Below are 21,159 nucleotides of genomic sequence, written 5' to 3'. Positions count from 1 at the left end.
CTCTGTATGTAAACTAGCAAACCAATTCTAACATTTCCTCATTGTTAAATCACCTACAAATACCTAGCTCATCAAATGTTCTTTGAGTCAGACTTACCTTATTGGTTTGCTCTTTAATTGGTGAGTTTGGACCTGTATTCACTTTATAGTTCTATATGAGTCATGTTTTTAACTTCTTGAAAATTATGTTTTGACAATTATTTAGTTGTTCGTTTATTTACTTATTACAAAAGTATAACCTGTGGTGCATTGAAACAAAAACCAATCTTTTCACTATAGATAGTCTGAAAAGCACTGTCCTAAACCCTCTCCGAGTTCCCCGTGCTGAAACTCTTGGTGCTTCTTTACTTCTGTCCTTTCTGAGCCCTCCTCATTCAGGTCTTTGGATGAACCTGTGAGCTCCACAAGTTCCTCCCATTAAATCCTTTTCTTTAAAATTTTGAGTTGGTCAGGATTTATCAGAACTGATAAAGTCACTGAATTGTAATTGTAGCTGACAAAGTGCTTCAGAACAGAGAACAATTTAACCTCTCCTTCGGTACACAAAGAGGCTATACCCACCCCAAAAACGTGCCTGATCAAAAATGTACATGATGAGAACAAAGTCTGAATTGGCCTACCCCAAAAGCAAAGCAGGTGACTTAGGACGTGTAAAAAACAAACAAACAAAAATCACGTACATCTTTATCTTAGGCCTTACCCACTCTAGAAGGGCCTTGACCTTGCTCCAAAATAAATCGAACACCTGGAAGCTTGATCAGAGATGCCACACCCCAGGCCCCAGGCCCTCCCCTGAGGGCTGTTGCTCTTTCATCCATCTGGCGTATGGCAAGGGCTTGGTTCTAGTCCTCTCCTCTGTACCCCTCTTGACACAGGGAATGACCACTGGGCCACATCCCCATAGGCATCCACCTAACAATCCCAGTTGCCCTCCACTTCAGTCCCTCCTGTTCTTAGTCTTGTCCCCTCCTCGGTGCCTAGAACACGATGCTGAATCCCTCTCCCAGCCTGGTTTATCCCCACTCACCCTCGCTTTCTGTTTTTAATCCGGCAAACTTCCTTCCACTCAAAAATGCAGAGCTAACCATATTCCTTGGAGGTTTTGACTCATATTTTGAACTGTTTTTCAAGCACTAATTATTTCTTTCATGTTATTCAGAATCAATGTTCCTTATTTGGAAATTCTCCCACCCCTGTGGATTTAATGTATACATATGAAAATTAAAACCACTTTTAGCCAAAAATAGATCCTCTGGGAGGGCTCCGGAATCAGCTGACATGCACAGTTAGGAGGAACCTGGATGGCTGACAACTGTTTTGGCTTCAAATTGGAATGAAATAGGCTGGTGCAGCGGTTGGCCACTTTTCAGGGGTGGCCTGCCAAGACATCATTTACTAAGTTGCTCACAAGTAGGAGCGGGTTGTGGGGGGTAGCTAGAACCTGGAATTGGAGTCACTACCACACTCTGCTGCCCCCAGGAGCAGCTGGCATGTGAAGAGGCCAGCTGAATGTTTTAGAAGAACTGAGGACTGCAACTTTTCAAGGGACTCTTCTCCTATGGAGGGCAGTCTGCAATTCTGAAATCCAAGAGGATCTGCATACCAACAGTATAACTCATTTGGCACAAAACCCAACCTGAACTGATGTGGTGGTCCTTATTTATCCTACTTAGGGTAAATATCCATCTATTTTACTGCAAAAATATCTGCTTTATTACACAGGGTTGCCCCATACACCCCTGGTGGAGTCGTGTAACATACAGCATAGGCACGCTATTAGCTCCCTAACTGGCAAAACATGTCCGATCAAAGGCTGAGAAGAATCCCTTCTCAAATGCTTTTCAGGGGGCATGCTTTTAACATTTCACCCAAAGAGACCAAAACATGAGTGGTATATGTGTGTTGGGGGGTGGTGGGATGGCATGTACCCCTAGAACATGAAAGTACTTACAAGAGAGACCTGGAGGCAGTAGGACGAACCCGTGTTCTTTCTCAGAGGAGCCAAGCTTGGCCTCTGTTCCACCTTTGGTAGATGCCGCCGCTGCCTGTTCCAACAGCATCATTCTGCAGACATTCCCCTTCCTGGCCTTATTCTTTCAAATGATAAAATATACCAACCTTTATACCGAGCTTGCATGTGGCTGGCGGTGTCTTAACACTTTGGCCCACGTTATCTTGATTAACCCACAAAACATCAACCACCATGTTACGGACAAGGAAGCCAAGGAGCTAGAGGTTGACGGGAAATGTCACCATCGTAAGTGATGGAGGCAAGCAGCCCAACCCAGGCGCCCATGCCATCAGCCCTGTGAGGCCCTCGGGGATACCCGTCTGTTTTCAATAAAAAGAACAGAAGTGCTTCTGTGGCAGGAAGCTGGATACAGCTTTTCATATGGAGGGAACTCACAGGGTCGGGAGATCAGAGTGTGTTTTCACCATTGGCCCTTCCTCTGAGATGTCAGATCCTTTAATCAACCTTCACGCTCTCATCTGTAAAATGGGATTTATAATTCTATCTTACAGAGCAGCTGATTTGATTAAATGGATAAAACGGTAGCCCCTTTCCTGGATCAGAGAATCTCAAAGTGAAAGACCTGTTCTCATCTTAGGGCTCTTGCATTACGTGGTCCCTCGGCCTAACTGTTCACCAACCCAATCTTCACAGGGTAGACCCCGGCTCATAATACAGGCCTCAGCGTCTCAGAGAAAACTTCTTGGTGGCCCATTCTATAGCAGACATCCAAAAATCTCTGTCATATGACTTTGTTTTATTTCCTTCCTAGTACTTTCATCAGATTTTCATGTCTTCTTTTTCCTGCGTTTGTAGGTGTTTATTCCTATTGTGTCTGTCTCTCACCTCACAAGAATGAAAATTCCAACACATGAGGCATTTTTTTTTTTTTTTACTCTGGTTTGGTTGTAACCTGTGCACCTAGTGCAGGGTCTGGCATAAAGTAGGTTTCTTAAATAATTAACTAAACTGATAGTTGGGAATCCACGTGTGTCATTTCCTTTCCTACATCCTATTTCTGTTTCCAGAAGGAGAATGTGAATTTGGTCAAATACAAAAGATGCTTGGGGATATTTTGACTGGGAAGTATTTGTACCTCTTGCCCTTTTTCTTTCAAGCCAACAAAAATTTCTTGAAAATTAAGATGAAAAGGACAGACAGGGCACCACAATTATGAGAATGGGTATAGCTTTGGCCTGTTACAGGATAATAAGATCTTCTGCCTTCTCAAACTATTTAAAGCCATGGTTCATCTTTCCTACTTTATGTCTGATGCCTTACTCATTAAGCAGCCCAATTCATGTGGTTCTAATATCTTAAATTAGGAGATGCTCTTGTAACGTCCGTATGTTCCTGTATTCTTACTCTCTTGAAGAAAAACAGATATAAAAGAGATTTATACCAGTTAGGGAACTGTGTGAGCAAAGATATACTCAACAGGTTGAAGAGTGAGGCCATATGGCATCACTTTGAATTTGACAGTCTTAATTAGGCAATCTGCTCACCAGCATCACCAGTGAGAAACCCGGCGTGATGGCTGTCCTCATCCCCTGCCACCTAAGACACATTTCCATTTGCGTGCGTGCTGGCTTCTAAAAATCCTTATGCACGGAGCACAGCCCTCAGTCAGGGAATGCTGGTACAGAAAGGGGTCTTAGCAACAGGGCGGAATACCTGCACAGTGGACTCCTGTTTCTGCTAGCCCGGCATCACTTCCTTCCTTTAGGGAACAGCATCTCCACTTCCCCAGGCCTGGCCAACAGAAATACCACAGCTTCTTGGACTGTGATTGGTTCCAGGACAGGCACATGAGCCAAATCTCACCAAAAGAGTTAGCCATGAGAGGTTTGCCGGAACACTTGGAAAAGAGATGCTCTGGGTTGTGAAGTTGGAAGAATAAAAGGCTGGGGCTGTTGGTGACCATCTTGGAGGGGAAGCCCTCTGAGAGTATGGGGTACCAACACTCCAGAAAGCAGAACTGAGGAATGGAGGGTGAGCCTGATGACATCATCAGAGCCTCTAGATCTTGGTGTTCCCAAAGCCGGTTCAAGCCACAAAAACTTCAGTCATATGAGCTGATAATTTTATATGATTTTGCTAATGCCAGGTGGAGTTGAGTTACTTTGGATCACAACCCAAACGGCTCTGGTATAATGAGACTAATATACCCTTACTATACAAATGGGGAAACAGAGGTCCAGAGAGTAAAGGGGTCACACAAGTCAGTGAGCTGGGAGAGACTCCAATAATTATGCATCTCTTTTAGAAAACGTCTACATGTCTTCCCTAGTCTAGACCCTTGGATTTCCCTGGGGCTCTGCTCCCTCCTTTATTTCATATATAGGTGCCCCTCAATCATGTTGCCATCTCTCCTGCCATCTCTTCTCTGATTTACCTCCCAAGCATCCCCCTCTCAGAACTTCTCACATGGCTCCATGCCCACCCCAGCCCTCCCCACTCTTCTCTTTCATTCGTCTCCTATTCTGAACTTCTAGAAAGCTAGCCACACTGTCTAATCACATGGTCCCCCTTTCACACGTTACCTGCATTAACTATTCAAAACACTGAAAGTAGATTTCAGAGTATTAATTGATGCCTGCCAGCCCATGCCCTTCCATCTCTCAGCACTGTTCTCTGCTTCCTTGACCACCAAGAACAGCTACTGTCAGTAACAGCAGTGGTTCGACAGAAACAGCAATGTGGTTGATCTTTTGTGGCATATCATTCGATCCACGCACCAGTCTCAGGAGCAATGGGGACTTCATGGAGTGAATTTAGATACCTATAAGGGGCAGGCAGAATGAATGAGGAAGCCAACTGGATGACAGGAAGACAGTAGAGATTGGAGGGCCACAGGGAAGGCCCCAGCTACTATTACTGATACACTAACGTTTGGCAGCTAACATTCTACTGCTTCCTATAGACCAGCCACTATTCAGAGCCCTTTACATAGATTAACATTTAATTCTCAGAGCAACCTATTGAGGTTACTGCCATTATAATATTCATTTTACAAATGAGGGACTGAGAACTGAGGCACAGTGAATTTTTTGTGTTCCTCTAACTTTCCGAAATTACTTAGATGATAATGGGCAAACCTTGGATTTGAATCCAGGCAGCCTGCCTCTGGGGTCGATATTCTGGAGGTCTAATCTTCCCAGAAGCTACAGATTTTTGAAAGTGAAATTCTCAATGTTGACAACAAAATCTTTTCATTAAACCTTTTTCATTAAACACTTCCACACTGAGCAGCCAGACAGGACATATCTGTGGGGCAAATTTAGCCCAAGGACTGACAGTGTGATTTCTCTGGTCTATTTATTTCTTCCATTCTGCTGATAAGAAAACTTATGCCACAGGAGACCCATCTGCATTCTTCACCTTCTCAGGCCCTCCTACTCCCCTACTTTATATGGTTGCCACTCTTTGAAGCACGACATAGCGCCCAAGTCCAAAGGAAAGGTTTCTAAGCACTTCATCATATCCCTCTCCAATATGTATTTGTGCCCTTTTTATTCCGTAGTGATTTACTACATCACCTTACATATATGAAATAAGGTAGTTAATATCATGCATTTTTGAAGATTCTAATAATATTAATTGACTGGATTATTAGATCATTACAAATATGATGGGTGGAAGGGCAAACTTGTAAAACATTACATTTCTACGGACTCTATTTAAATAATAGGGAAAAGTCTCACATCCTGACTTGAAGTATAATCATCTTCATAATGTGCAGTGAATTAGTGACATCAGAGTCATATTCCTTGGCATATCACAACAACTTAAGTAAATAGACCACTCGAAACTCTAACCGTATTCAGATCTATGCAGACTGCAGTACAGGTGATGTTAAGTCATTTCATTAATCATTTAATCAATCTCCCAACTTGAGGGCAAATACAAGTTAGTAATGCAAAGTACAACCAGAAAATGGAAAATAAATTATCATTGTTTTTTTTTTTAATCACTAAAACTAAAAACAAAAATAAAAGAACTTGGGAAATGTTCAAGGATAGAGAATATAGACAGACAAAAGCCCAAGTGAGTGTAAACTCAGGAAACAGGCATTTCTCCACTTGCCAGTTGGAAAGTTCATCCATTTATTACCATCCAAATGAAATCTTTTCAGCAGGGTCAAAAGGGCCTTTATTTTGACATTTAATTCACTGGCGATGTATTTCCTACGTTAGGATGCAAAACACCTCTCATACTGCTTTTTCATTAATTGCCTTCATTTTTCAAGTTCCCTGTTTGATTTATAGTCAATTAAAAACACCCTCAAAAGCCATGACTCATGTATGTTAAGTACAAATATGATTAATGCAACACCACGCACTCCATGGATGGCCTGACCACTAGCAAGGTCATTGTCAAGGTGGCGTGACCAACCAGTGTCCTGGTGAAAGAAACCCATGGAGAAGGTGGCAAGCCAGGAGTCCAGGTCATGGACAATCTTGCACTAACTGTATCTATTCAAAACAAGGAAAAAGAGGTACTTTTTCTGTATTTTTTTAATATTACAGAGGAAGAATGAAACTTGGTTGTGAACAGAAAAAATATAATGCAACAGAAATCCTCTATCTCATCCAGGTTGATGAAAGTAGATAGGAAAATGAAGTGGCACATTTCCTTGATGTGTCACCATTGACATCAACAAAAACAATACACTAGACTGGAGAACACTGGATAAGAGCCAGGGGACTGGAATCCTGGGTTCAAATCCTGATGCTGCCAAATATGAGTGATATGACCTTCAGTAACTGTTTTGCCTAGCCCATCCTTAGTAACCTCACCTGTAAAATGGGCACATGAGAGTATTTTATCCCCTAAGGCCTGTTATGAGGTTCAAGGGGGCCCTCCACACTTAGAGAGTGCACAGTAAATGCCAGCTATGAAAGCCATGGATGTCACACTGGTCAACACTTGTGGTGAATTTACACATCCCAACATCTGTTCCCAAGGTATGCATACTTTTTACGTTTTCCAGAAGTGTTGTCTCTCTTCTTACTGTCAGCATGGGCATACAGCCCATCCTAAGGAAATCTCTTAAGACTTATCCCTGCCTCTCTAGAAAATGAACATACTGAAACTTCAGAAGAGTATGAGAAAAGTCAATAGCAAAAAAAGTAGTATCAGCTTAATGCATTTGATATGTAATTTCCCACTAAAATGAGGTAAAAAAGGACACTTGGCAAAACAAAATTTACTAAATTAAATAACTACCTTCTCTGCTGTAATTAGTCCTTATTCCTGTTTTGTTTTTTAGCGCCAAATAATCTTTTATTTTTTTAATTTTTATTTTTTTCCAAATGACCTTTTAAAAGAAAATTCTAGCCAAAGTAAATGGTAGTATTCTGCCTCTATCTCATCTCTTTGCTTGTTTTTTTTTTTCATGTCCAGGCTTGGAAAAATGTTAAAAAGTACAATCTCATCAATCCAAGATGATTAAAAAAAAAAATCTGGTCCACGAAGTTCAAATCCTAAAATCACTAATTTTTCCAGATTTTTAATGTCCATGATTTATCTTCTTTCAAGCCCAGATTAGATGGCCATTGTAAGGACATTGAACCTATCTAAGGTGAAGGATAACAGTAGTAACAAAAGCAACAGCAGCAACAATAGCAATACTGACAGTAATAATAATAGATCTTTCATTCATTCATAACTACGCTAAGCATTTTTCCATCAACAAGCATCAACTCTAAAAGTAAGGACTGCCATTATCCTCTTTAGATGAGATAATCCAAACTCAGAGGATTGGAATAACTTACTCATGGCCACACAGCTAATGTGACTGGTGAATAGCATATGAGCAGAAATTACATATGTCATTTTTGAGCTAAAGTGGTTAAACCTCTGGGGTGTCTTCCCCACACTTTTTCTTATCCCCAGCTCAGTGACATAGAATGACTAGAAGGCCCAAGATGGCAGGACCAAGTTGGAAGTAGCCTGAGTCCTCAAGTTCCTGCATAAAGAGCAGCCACTTGGAGTAGAACTACACAAGAGACCAGCCTGACCAGCATCCTCATGATGCGAATGAGAAAAAAAACTTTTATTCTGTTAGGTCACTGGGGTTGTTTGATACCAAGCCTATTCCAGCTAGTGCAAGTGTGTTATTAAAAGTGTAATTATATAGGTCGTACAAGTCAGGAAAAGACAGATGTTGGCTGTGGAGGATGCGGAGAAAGGGGAACACTCTTACACTCTTGGTGGGAATGCAAGCTGGTGCAGCTACTCTGGGAAACATATGGAGACTCCTCAAAGAGTTGAAAATAGAGCTACTCTATGACCTAGCCATCACCCTACTAGGTATTTATCCCAAAATACAAATGTAAGGGGCACCTGCACTCCAGTGTTTATAGCAACAATGTCCACAATAGCCAAACTATGGAAAGAGCCCAGATGTCCATCAGCGGATGAATGGGTAAAGAAGATGTGGTTCACATATACAGTGGACTACTACTCAGCCATCAAAAAGGAAATCTTGTCATTTGCAACAACATGGATGGAGCTAGAGGGAATTATGCTAAGCAAAATAAGTCAATCAGAGAAAGACAATTATATGACCTCACTCATGTGGAATTTAAGAGACAAAATAGAGGATCGTAGGGGAAGGGAGGAAAAATAAAACAAGACAAAATCAGGGAGGGTGACAGGCCATAAGAGACTCTTAATCATAGGAAACAAACTGAGGGTTGCTGGAGGAGAGAGGGGTGGGGGGATGGGGCAACTGGGTGATGGACATTAAGGAGGGCACGTGATGTAACGAGCACTGGGTGTTATATAAGACTGATGAATCACTGAACTCTACCTCTGAAACTAATAATACACTATATGTAATTAACTGAATTTAAATTAAAAAAGTGTAATTATACAAGTTGTAGTTTAGGTGAACTCAGGTGCAGCAATTTCTCTCTGTGTATCTGTGTGTGTGTGTGCGTGGTCCACGAAGAGTAATCCAGGAAGGATGAACAGTAAGAGGTAGAAAAGTGCTGATCTAATAGTGTCTAGATGGCCAATGGGGTGTCCTTTCTGGACACTGGAAGTTGGAGATATCTCCCATTAATAGAAGCTGGAGGGTCATGAGTATGGTTCCCCTTAGCTAACTCAATCATAGATCTCTCCATAGGCTAGGAAGATGTGTTTGAGCTGATGCAGCCAGGACAGAATAGTCGGTTCTGAAGTTTTGCAAAACACAAGATAGTCAGGGCTTATCACCTGGTCCTTTTCACTTCAGCTCAGTGACTGGTCAGTTTTCCAGGCCACTTATTCTTCTGAAGCCTGGGTGTCAGGTGGGAGGGTGTTACCAGCATCACTATTCAAATCTCATGGAGCCAAGATGATGGGTACCAGAATCACATGATTTTCATGTTGCAGAAGAAGCAACAATAGTAATCCATTAAGAGGATTCTGGGTGTTGGAGACCTCTACGGACTCCCTACCACAAACCCCTCAAAGTCCTCCCTGAGTCCAAAGGCTTTGAATGGATGTCTCCTGAGTTTCTGCCTTCCAAGCTGTCTTCCCCTTTCTTCTTGCACTTCTTATAAAAAAAAAATGGGAATAAGCACATCTTCCCAGCTCATTTTTCAAGACTGAGATGAAGGCAGGAAACTTTTGTCCAAGTTATCATGAGTTGGGGGCTTTGCATCACACTGTGAAAGACACAATGAAAGAGCTCCCCTGGTTACATTAGAAGAATAGTGGGATACCATGTTTTGATCCTAGAAGCTTGTTGAAAAATGGCCTTTTAAAGACGAAAGCAAGTCTAGTTAGTGGAAAGGAGAGTAGAATAAAGAGTTATTTGGATGTGAAGAAAATAAAAGGCTTTAGAACAACTGAAGGAAAGATGTGTTGGAGTGAACAGTGAATAAAATATTAGGGAAATAAAAGGAGTAGAGGTGACCATTAGTAACAGTTAAAGTAGAAAAATATAAGTCATTGAGAATTGAGGATAAAGATGAAAAAGGATAAAAGGAAATATTACTGTCTGAACAAAGAGAGCAGGAAGCCGTGGACAGAATAAACATTTTCTATAGCCTGCTAAAAGCTGAACCCAAAATTGGTTGAATATAAGTCTGGGGTATGAGCAGATATACTGGGTCCATCAGGCAAAGAGACAACACTTTCAGACAATCTTACAGAATGGCGAAAAGTGTAGACATCCACTGATTGATTATGCGGTGTTTACACCTTCCGCAAGACAAAACTTCACAGTGATTGGAAACCAAAGCTCTTAAATTTTGCAAAGATAAAGCAAAACTGGAAAGTGCAAACACCATAAGTGGAGTCCAAGAGAGTTACTAGCCTGGTGTCTTTTAACCTCTTTTATTACCTAAAACATCAGCTTGTATGTATATGTCGCTAAAATAATCCTAACCATTTCTCGGATCTTGGCACGGTTCTTTTCCATTTTCATCCAGACATTAGCCTTGTATCAATATGGCCTTCATTCTCAGAGCACCCACCACTCAATGGTATTTTGGTTAATCACATTTTCAGAGATAGAAGGGTCTTGTGTTGAACCCTAGGGAAATGCATAAAAGAAATGGAGAAAGAGAGGGGAAGAAGGAGAGGGAGGGAGAGAGTAGGGGGAATTTTCTTTACCTGGGGGGAAGGCTCATCAATACTCAATACTCCAGGCTTTTCCTTTCCATTGCTATTTCTTCTGGAAATTCAGATTTTCCCAAACAATATTCAATAGGCATTCTCAAGTCTATGGAAACTTTCTTCTTCATTTAGGCACAATTAACCTTCTTCACAGGGTCTAACTCATAACAACCCATGTTCGTTGCTTTGAGATGAACTCAAAAGCACCAGACCAGATGTACTCTTTGTATTTTTTTACTTTAGTAATACATATGAACCTAGAGTTTCACTGAGAGGGGGGCTAGTCAGATTTTGCTGATCCAACAATTTACATACAAATTCATATCTAAAATTTTAAATATCCTCAATTCCCATATCACTGACTTTTCCTGAACGTGCTATCATTGATAATCAACCCAGTTCCATTTAGCATTTACTAGCTTACACAGAACCAACAACCATAACCCACTTAATTACTTAGGGGATTTAAAAAAAACACAGACACACACAAAACTGTGATATTGGAATGTACAGTATGGTCTAGTTTAAATTAAAAAGATCCCCCAAAGTATGATTGTTTCCAGCTTCTCAGCGGTGAATTAAAAGCTGTTTGGTGTCGTGAAGATTACAAAAGCAATCACATTTATGGGCCTGCTTTGCATACCAACTCTATTAATTTCCATACTCAGGGTGCCTTCACATTTCCACCCATGTTAATATAGATGCCATTTGGGATAATCGCTTGCAAAAAAAAAAAAGAAAGAAAGAAAGAAAAGAAAAAGAAAAGGGAGAGAGAGAGAGAGGAGAAGAAGAGAGGAGATGAGACAAACAGATGAGAGGGGAGAAGAGCCAGAAAAAATGGTTCTCTTAAACAAAGTTCCCTTTGAAATACATCAATGCTGATAAATAGAAGAATCAAAAGACAAATAAGGGTTCCTGATGGCCTGACCCAGGAGTCACACTCAGGGATCAAATTAACACGAAATCACACATTGGAATTCACTTATTGTGCCAGTCCTGCACCTTGTCATTGCAGACTCTAATTGCCGAAATGATTTCATTGGTGTAATTGCATCAAGATGTTCATAGACTTCACCTTGGTTAGTTCCCTTGATGCTCAGCACTGCATCTTCATTACTGTGTTCCTTTCAACTCTTCAAATGTGTTCCAGCCTCACAGAACAATCTAATCAAGCAGGCTGGTTTTATTTTATTTTGTTTTGTTTTGTCTTGTTTTCCTTTTCTCTATTTTTTTTATTTTATTTTTTATAGATTTTATTTATTTATTTGACAGAGACAGCCAGCGAGAGAGGGAACACAAGCAGGGGGAGTGGGAGAGGAAGAAGCAGGCTCCCAGCGGAGGAGCCTGATGTGGGGCTCGATCCCAGAACGCCGGGATCACGCCCTGAGCTGAAGGCAGATGCTTAATGACTGCGCCACCCAGGCGCCCCTTGTTTTCCTTTTCTTTAAACACACCAGCCATAGAACACAGGAACGAAGGAGTGAGGTTAGCGTGGAAGGCAAGCCTGAGACCATAGGGGCAAATGCACAATTATCTTCCCTAAAGGGACCTGGGAGCATCTGACCAAATTAAACCACTGTTTTCATATTCTGCATTCCCAAATGTTAAAGAATGGTGCTCAAGAGCTTACAATTAAATGGTTAATTGTCTACCATCAATTTTAGATTCTCTTGTGCTAAAACTATGCTTGCTACGCATTTAGCAAAGCACTCCATGCCCTCGTAAAGATAAAACAATACGATACTGGCATTAAAAATAGGAAGAGGTTATGGGGTGCCTGGGTGGCTCAGTCGTTAAGCGTCTGCCTTCGGCTCAGGTCATGATCCCAGGGTCCTGGGATCGAGTTCCGCGTTGGGGTCCCTGCTCAGCGGGAAGCCTGCTTCTCCCTCTCCCACTCCTCCTGCTTGTGTTCCCTCTCTCGCTGCCTCTCTCTTTGTCAAATAAATAAATAAAATCTTTATTTAAAAAAGATAGGAAGAGGTTATAACCACAGTTCTGAGGGGAGCATATTTTAATTGGAATTTGGGGGGATTTGAGTTTACTCCACAAAATAGCCAGTAGAGGTTTTGAATCTTTCTGAAGAACCTCTTATTAGCCTTCAGAATAGGAGTTTTGAATTCCTATTACTAAACTTTTCCAGAAACCAACATCCCGCTGTCACCATTCTTTCGATCTAACACTATGCACAAGAGATCCCGGTAAAACAGCAATCCTTGGGAAGGCAATGGTTTTGCTCTCAGGGACCTACCCAGGGGAAATGGATTTAATTTCCTTTGCACAGAGTAGCACTCACGTTGGAGGCTGGTGGTCTCCTTTTCTGGGAGCAGTGAGGAAATGCTCACCAATGTGATAAAATCACAAAGAGATACACAACCACTTTATTCACCTCTCAGCTGACAAGGCTCTAATTCAAGAGCTTCCACCTGGGGTTAAGCAACAACATAAGAAAAATGATCAGAAAACACTTAGCTGAGGGAATACCACATCCTGAGACACATTCTTAGACACTGGTGAATTCAAATACAGGCCCAAAGAATCATCAAGTGACATTGCTTACAGTTTAGAATCGCCTGGTCCTCGATGAACTGAGCTGGCTGATTGATATGGAACACTTTCTGCTGAAATCCAGGCGTGCAGTCCAAATCTTCTGCAGATGTTAGCAGCAGCACCTGAGAAAACCAAAGCCATCAATATTTTAACAGCGGCTTATGTGTTTGCCCTACTAACTTCTACCAAATCTGTGACTTTTAGAAATGAGCTGAGGTTTTAATTTCATTTCCCAAATGAAGAGGTAAGTTGATACTTCTCCTGTGGCTGCCAACAATTCGCTTTGGCAATGAGATTTGGAAAACACGCAAATGGGAACAGCTGCTGCAGTTTCCATCAAGTTGCTGTTAAAGAAATAACTTTGTCAGATTTTTACACCTGCTAAGAATCTCACCATGGTTTCTATGTGTGAAATTTCATTACAAAAACAGTCAATTTCATATGATGCCTGAGCTAAAACCAACTTCACTGTCATAGATGCAAAGGAGCAGTGCCATCTATAATGAGGAGGAAAGCAGAATATTCCACTGGAAATTATTTCCCAAAGGAATTCAGGGCCCACTAGACCGTCACAATCTAATATGGTGGCCATGAGCCACGCTCAGCTACCAAGTGTGTGAAATGTAGCTAGGCTGAAATTGTCAGTATAAAATATACCTTGGATTTTGAAGACTGAGTACCAAAAATAAAAATAATGTAAAATATCTAATTTAATAATTTGTATATGGATTGCATGTTGAAACAATAATATTTTATAGACTGGACTAAATAGATATGTTGTTAAAGTCAATTTCAGCACTTTCTTTTTACTTTTGTAAGTTTGGCTACTAGAAAAATCTAAAATTTACAATTGCTTCCAAAAGCTCAGCTTTGTCTTTGCAAATTCTTGGGGTGCTTTATTTCGGAGTAAAAAATTTAGGCTCTATGTTTTGAAATATAAAAGTATGTGACACACTCTTGGACAAGGGATAATTTAGGAAGGTAAGAAATTAGTCTTGGGTTTAGAAGGCAAAGACTACAAGCCCTGTGAAGACAGGAGTTACCTCTTTTTCCCCAACTTTGATACCAAGCACCTACCGTATATGCTGGCACAGAGAAATGCTCCATGATACTTCAACATAAAACTGCTAGCATTTTTCAACCTTTACTATATGGCGAGCACTATGCTAAGTTTGTTATATGCATCATCTTTAATCTCTACCGCAGCCTATGCTGTATTTAATATTTTATAGGATACATTTTACAGACAAGGGGCCTCACTTTCTAGAGAAGCTAACACATTTGCCCAAGATCATGCAGTTAAGGATGGGTGGGGCCAGGATCTGAATCCAGGCTTAAGCATCCTCTGATTGGATCACTGTCAGAGCTCCTCCCCAACCCCTTAGGCTTTCCATGTCACGGGGCAGGATTTTACATTTTTTTTGCCTGAGTTGTTGCTCTGAAACCTGGGGAAGGCGTTTTAACAGAGCACAGTGGCAGCAGAGAGTGTTTGGAAATTCCTATTCTCAGTAGCCAACCCTTGACTGTAACTGATGAGAATCAGTGCACAAACACCCCAGCTCTCTCACCCCTCAGCAGAGATATCTTGCAGGCAAGTGTTCTGTCTCCCTCTTTCCACATGCATTTCAACTCCAGCTACCCACAGTGGCATCTGGCTTGATAACTCACCTGCCATTCACTGTCTTTTCTTCCCTGGCTTATTTCCTCATCTCCTGTGGGTATTTTGTGACATCACCTTCCAAATAAAACTACTTACACTCAAATCCTTGACTTAGTGCCTGCTTCTTGGGAAACCAAATTTTGATATTAGGATGCAAACTCTTAACCACTGTACACAAGCTGTTGAAGAAAACTCATTATTATCCCCACCAACAAATTCAAAAGAATGCACGAAAGGTTGAAAGCCGTGGAACCAGGGCTTCTCTTTAAATACCAGCCCACTGAAATGCACTGAACCCCAAGGAATGAGAGCGAGAATTAATCTTTGGAGGTTCATGGTATGGTTGGACTGAGGAACATCAGAGAAATTGAAATGGGCGAGTCATCACCCTGACCGACATCATCTTTCTAAAATCAAAGGGGTTAGGATACTATAGTTCCATATCTGAGCAGTTCTGCTTGTGAAACTTTCCCTTGCCTCCAGAGCAGGCTCTGGTTAGATTGCTTCCAAGGCAATCATAACGCTGACATCCCAAGTGGCACACACACAGAATGCAGATTTGGGACTCAGAATAATTTGCAGGCAATTCTGCAAGCAGAAAATCTATAACTGGCCAACGCTAATTCGGTTAAACAGCAAGTGGTCAAAGGCGGCCTCCAGGCACCCTGTGCCTACAATTATACCTTAACCTTCTAATCAGCTAATTCTACCCTCAACCCCAGACCAGTAAACCAGTCATCCCCTAGGAACTAAGGAGATGCCATTTCTCTAGTGATCCTGAGCATAAGAATCCAGAACTGGTTGAGAAGGTGGTTGAGTGGAGCCCCTGTTCTTGTCTCTCTGCAGCCCCATCCCTGTCCTGATTTCTCAGCAGTCTCTATTCAGGATTCCTCTGGAGTCATAGAGGAAAAACAAAATCTTTTCCGACACCTGGCCATCCAGGAGGGTGAGAGTGGTGAGAGGACTCCCAGAGGCTCAGCTTTTATTTGTAAATTCTTGGGTCCCTCCACCCACCAAACTTAGAAGAGAAAAGCACGCAGCACTCTCCTGGGCAACGTGTGACTTAACAAAGTAAGAACTAGTCCCTCTTCCCTGCATTCATTCATTCACTTATTCCCCCAAACTTACTAATCTCCTGGGATTCAGCAAGCACTTTGCTAGGTGCTGTTCTGGAGCTTATACAGAAGCATAATAAGGCAGAAATTAGAAGCATAAACTCCAGAGGTTCAAATCTTAGCTCTGTCCTTTACTGACTGATAGTAATGGAAATATGGAGAATAAAATGTGTATTGAGAGTAGCTATATGGATTCAGCGGATGTTGCATCTAAAGCAACCACAATAGGGGTGCCTGGGTGGCTCAGTCAGTTAGGTGTCCAAGCTTCCCTGCTAGCTCACTCGAGTGCTCTGTCTTTCTCAAAAAAATTTTAAAAATTAAAAAAACAAAAAACAAAAAACACGAAACAACTAGAATAGTGTCCCACAGGGTAAGTGGTCAGCAAGTGTTAACTGTTAACGTGGACTAGAAAAGGTGACAGGCATTAACAAATCATAATTTAATTAATTAACTAGAATTTTCACTCGAGAGGAAATTATAGGTGTCTTTGAGAGCATGTAAAAGCCAGGGACAGGGCGTTTAACTTCATCTAGGGGGATCAGGGAAAGCAAACCCACAGAAGGGACATTTCCGCTTTGATCTCAAAGAGGGTCAGAATTAGCTGGATAAATGGAAAGGAACATAGTCTTGTCTTTTTTGCCAACACACTCTATGCTGTCACGTAACATCCTTTGTGTCTGTGTGGGTTTCATGTAACACATCTCTGAAAGTAGAAAATTGCATTTAAAAAAGAATCCAGACTAATTCAGGGCTTCCCAAAAGCTGAATGTGTGACTGGGTAATAGTGGTAGAATATACTACTTAGCGTTATTGCCCGTGGACTTTTTAGCAGGATTTCAGTAGTATCTGTACATGAAGATCATGGATACCCACTCTCCAATTTCAATCATATTGAGTTTGGTGGAAGAATATGAAGAAGCCGTCCTCATTGGTTTAAAAGCGAGTATTTGGACATTACTTCAAAACTAGGTTAAGCCCCTTCTCCAACATCATCAGATGTCACGATTATAAACATGCCACCTGGCCATACTTTTCTCCAAACCCTCTTTCACATTTCCAGAATATATGCTATGAACAACATTCTGAATTTATCTTTAATGCCTTAGAAAGAATGGCCTTCCTATATGGCTTTTTTGTTCATTTATGCATTTGCTTGCACCTCATAAACAACAGGCAACCAATACACCTTTGAAAGCTCAGCAGTGATCAAATTTTATGATCACCGAAGGATTTCTATTATTTGAAAATTACAATCAGCCTGCTTATGAAAGCAGATTCATGTACAGATAAACTATAATCACAGGACACAATCACATTGGTTCTGTATGAATCCCAGTTTATTAGGTGCCATTTGCCAGCTGTGACCTTGGGTAAGTAACTTAAGTAAACTTCTGTGTCTCAGTTTCCTCAGATGGAAGTTGGAACAATAAGAGTGTCTTAAAGTTAGCATGAGGATTAAATGAGTTAATTGTTGGTAAGAGCCTTATGTCGTACCAGTCACACAGTAGTTGCTCAATAAATGTTTGCTATTATTATTACCATTGTTTCTATATATTATGTTTAAACCTATAGACACGATTCACTGATATTATATTCCCCAGGGTAGACATTGACAAATATCATCCAAATATTACTTTTTTTGCTACTTTAACATTGGTCAGTGTATAGACTGTGCTCAGAAATATTCAAAGGGAAACAGCAGGGGCCTGAGTCAGGTAGAATGTGCAAAGTGGGGGTTACATCTTGGGGTCAGGTGCACAATGGAAAACATCAGTGCCTGTTGTGAGCTGAGTTGTGTTGCTTTTGCAGGACACCAAGCATCCTTTAACATGGTAGCTCAGCGCTCCATCCTCTATGTAAGAGCCACTACCCTAAACGTACACACCGATAGCAAAGCCTTACGTCACACTCTTTATACCTGCTTCCTTTTTTTAGCTTCCATTTCCTTGCTGCTGTTCAGAGCTTTCTTTTTTTAAAAAAAAGAAAGGGTTTATGTTTATCCTGACAGGTAGTGATTCACGAACATAGCCAACTTTGGAATTTGCTTCCAGAAAAATGTTTTTTTTCTGTCCCAGACTGCAGATTGCCAACTGGCAGCATATGGGATGGATGTGGCCAGCAGATTTGGTTAGTTTAGCCATAGCAGTCTATCATAAAAGTTAAATTATCATGTTATAAAGAGTGCACCTCTCTTGGCTGTCCTTGTCTGCACCATTCCCTGTATTATTGCTCCTACTCACTTGACTCAGTTACACACTTGTCTGGCCCCCAAGGCATCTGAATTTGCAATCCCCACTTTAGACTTTGGAAATAGGCTTTTCAAGCAAAGAACTCTCCTTGTTACAAGTCTCTAATTACTTGTCATAATAGTATCCATAATGGTGTACTCCTGGCTCTGTTGCAGTGATTTTGGCCACGTGACTAAGCTCTGGCCAACAGAAGGAGAGTAAAAGGATTTTCACCACTTCTCGACCTGGCCCCTGAAATGTCCTCTCTTCCCCATCAATGAAAACAGAAAGGAAGGACTTCCAAGATGGCGGAGTCATCCAATAAAGAGCTCAGAAATCAGTCCCTGATCAGAAGACAAGTACTTAGGAGAACTACCCAGCAAGGAAACTGCACATGCAGTGTGCAAACCCTTAAGATTTGGGGTTGTGTGTGTAAGCCAGCAGCTCACCTGGCTGACTATACACTAAATTTGGAAGGGACAAGCACACAGAGGGGCTTCTACATCATGGCATCACAAATACGCCCCAGAGGTCAGAAAGAAATATCAGGACTGAAGAAAAGCTTAACACAACTGTATTCGAAGTAGCCATAGCTAAAAAAGAGAAACTTCCTGCCATAAATAATTATCTCAGTGGGCAGTGAACAACCTCAGATCTCAACCTCTCTTAAGCCAGCTTCAAAATGGTATTTTCCAAGTGAACTCACTATTGTCTCCTGGCCCCTCGTTGTTTTCCTCTCACTGACTCACTGCTTTTTGCTATTAGCGTGGATGGACAGTTACTTTATCCTTGCCACAAAACACCTCTGGTTTACTCTTGTCAAAGTCGGCCTACTGGAATCAGTTTGGAGGAGCTTAGATTGGCAGGGAAGAAAGGCTACCAGCTCTGACTTGCAGGATATAAAAATGTTACAGCAATGAATTTTGATTGATTCTTTATCCTGCCAGAGTCCTCGAAGGGTTTATAAAGGCACCCTGCCTACAGGGAAAGCATGGAAAAAAGAGGTACTTTAAAGACACACACGGGCACTCCCATGTACACACACAAACATACATGCACACATACAGGGGCACATGTGGATACCCTCATGAGAGTGTTAACCACACTACCCTCAAATCTGACCTCCTGATCTTCCTGGGGTTTTACAGCCCCAGAAACACAGAACACCTGCCACTTTCTTGGCCATTAATGTAACTGACACTTAGAACTGATTCTGTGCTGCTTCTCTTTTTTCTTAGCAACTGTCCTTTCAAGTGGTGGGGCATTTTGATCTGCTGTCATAACAAAATAGTTGAGTTTATTTTTTTGCATTAATTCCCTTAGTCAGGGTTTAAAATTTCTATTATCTGCCAGGCCTTTGAATAGATGTTGGAGATAGAGAAATGGACAAAGCCCTTGATGAACTTATTATCTAGAAGGAAAGGCAGACTCAGGGGCAAATAATATTATATTATATTATATTATATTATATTATATTATAGTATAGTATAGTATAGTATAGTATAGTATAGTACAGTATATTTTCTATATATTGGGAATTAGGAAGTAGCTCAAAACAAAGAATCTTGAACTAGATTACCTGGGTTCAAATCCTAATTTTACCCCTTAGTTGCTGTGTGACCCTGGGCACGGTACTTAACTTCTCTGTGCCTTAGTTTTCTCATTTGTACAATATAGCCAGTAAGGTTATCTACCCTCATTGGTTTGTGAAGGCCAATGAGTTAACATAAAGCAAAAGGTTTAGGACAGGAACTGGCTCATAATAGGTGCTACATGCTACCCATTGTTGTTATTATTTATATTAGTATGGCGGATTATGTAAAAAGTGTTACGGAAATACAAAAGAAAGAACAACACACTCTTTGAATGAGAATAGGGATCATGTCATAGATAAGGCCATATTGGAGAGCTGGTTGACATTTTTCAAGTAGCAAAGTATAATAAAGAGCGTTCCATGCAGAGGTTTGGTAAGTGCAAACACCATCACAGCATGCCAGCTAAAGAAACAGGAAGCAATTTGGCAGGGATAACAAGCTCTGGGTTGTTTTCAAGATTATTTGAAAGTGTTTTGTCTTAAAGTAGGATTGAGTTGACCAGGCATGTCCTCCTTTAGTCTGGATAAAAGAGAGCCAAAAATAATTCACTCAATGAAATCACAATTTCTGTCTAAATGGAATTAACTCTTTACTATTAAGATTCCAGGATAACTCAACTAGACTCAATTGGTAAATTCTAAAAGAAAAATAGTTTTGTAAAAATTTTAATTAAAGCAATTAGGAAGACTTGGTTCGCTGGCCCTTAGTAGAAACTAGAGGCTGTACCTGCCCTAGAGTTGGTGGTATTTATAACTATTTATGAAATCTTAGTAATTAAATTAGGGGGTTTCAAATGCCAGATTAGACCTGCTTCCCTTAAATCAAATAAAGAAGGGAGTCCCTATATGAAATACTCATGGGTGAGACCAACTGTGTGCCAGGCACTAGAAGAGTTGTCTGATCTGGACATAAAACCCTAACCCCATGGAGACAACAGGTAGGAAACTAACTAGATGAAGAGATCTGGGGGCTGAGGATTCAGTCCAACAGAAGACAATGCCCCAGTCCATCAGCTCAGCCAGCCTCCCATCTCAGCCACTGCTACTGTGGACAGTTTCCTAAGAGCTCAGCCTTGTTCCGTAGAGTGTTCTCAGTCTCTTCACATTCTGCTGTGGAGCTTGCTCCTATGCTACAGGAGCCTGGTTAATGTGAGGTTGAGCAGAGCTGGGAAAGGTGGAGGAGCTAATGCTCCAGGGACAGCACTCAGTGGTGCCCTCAACACTGGGAAATGGCAGCCGGTTACATGTCCTAATTGCCTTCCTCCAGATGCACTCCTCTGAGAGACATCCCATGTGCCTTTCAGAGGTCTTGGTGGCTTAGCCCTTGCTGTCCACAGCAGTGACCTCAGTGACTTCATTACATTCTCTCTCTCTCTCCTCCCCTGCCTCAC

The 21,159-nt window shown here is 41.3% G+C and overlaps 1 protein-coding gene across 1 annotated transcript in view; it reads right to left on the bottom strand.

Moving 5' to 3' along the window:
* CDH13 (cadherin 13) overlaps nt 1-21,159 on the bottom strand; it is a 984,218-nt gene that overhangs the window by 751,876 nt on the left and 211,183 nt on the right. The window contains exon 2 of the mRNA XM_045796090.2: nt 13,182-13,293. Within this exon, the coding sequence (XP_045652046.2) occupies nt 13,182-13,293 (112 nt within the window). The remainder of the gene's footprint in view (nt 1-13,181; nt 13,294-21,159) is intronic.

This window comes from Ursus americanus, chromosome 21 (assembly GCF_024610735.1).
Source record: "Ursus americanus isolate L20-20 chromosome 21, mUrsAme1.1.p, whole genome shotgun sequence".
Lineage (NCBI taxonomy): Eukaryota > Metazoa > Chordata > Mammalia > Carnivora > Ursidae > Ursus > Ursus americanus.
This window is presented reverse-complemented; position numbering and strand designations above follow the sequence as displayed.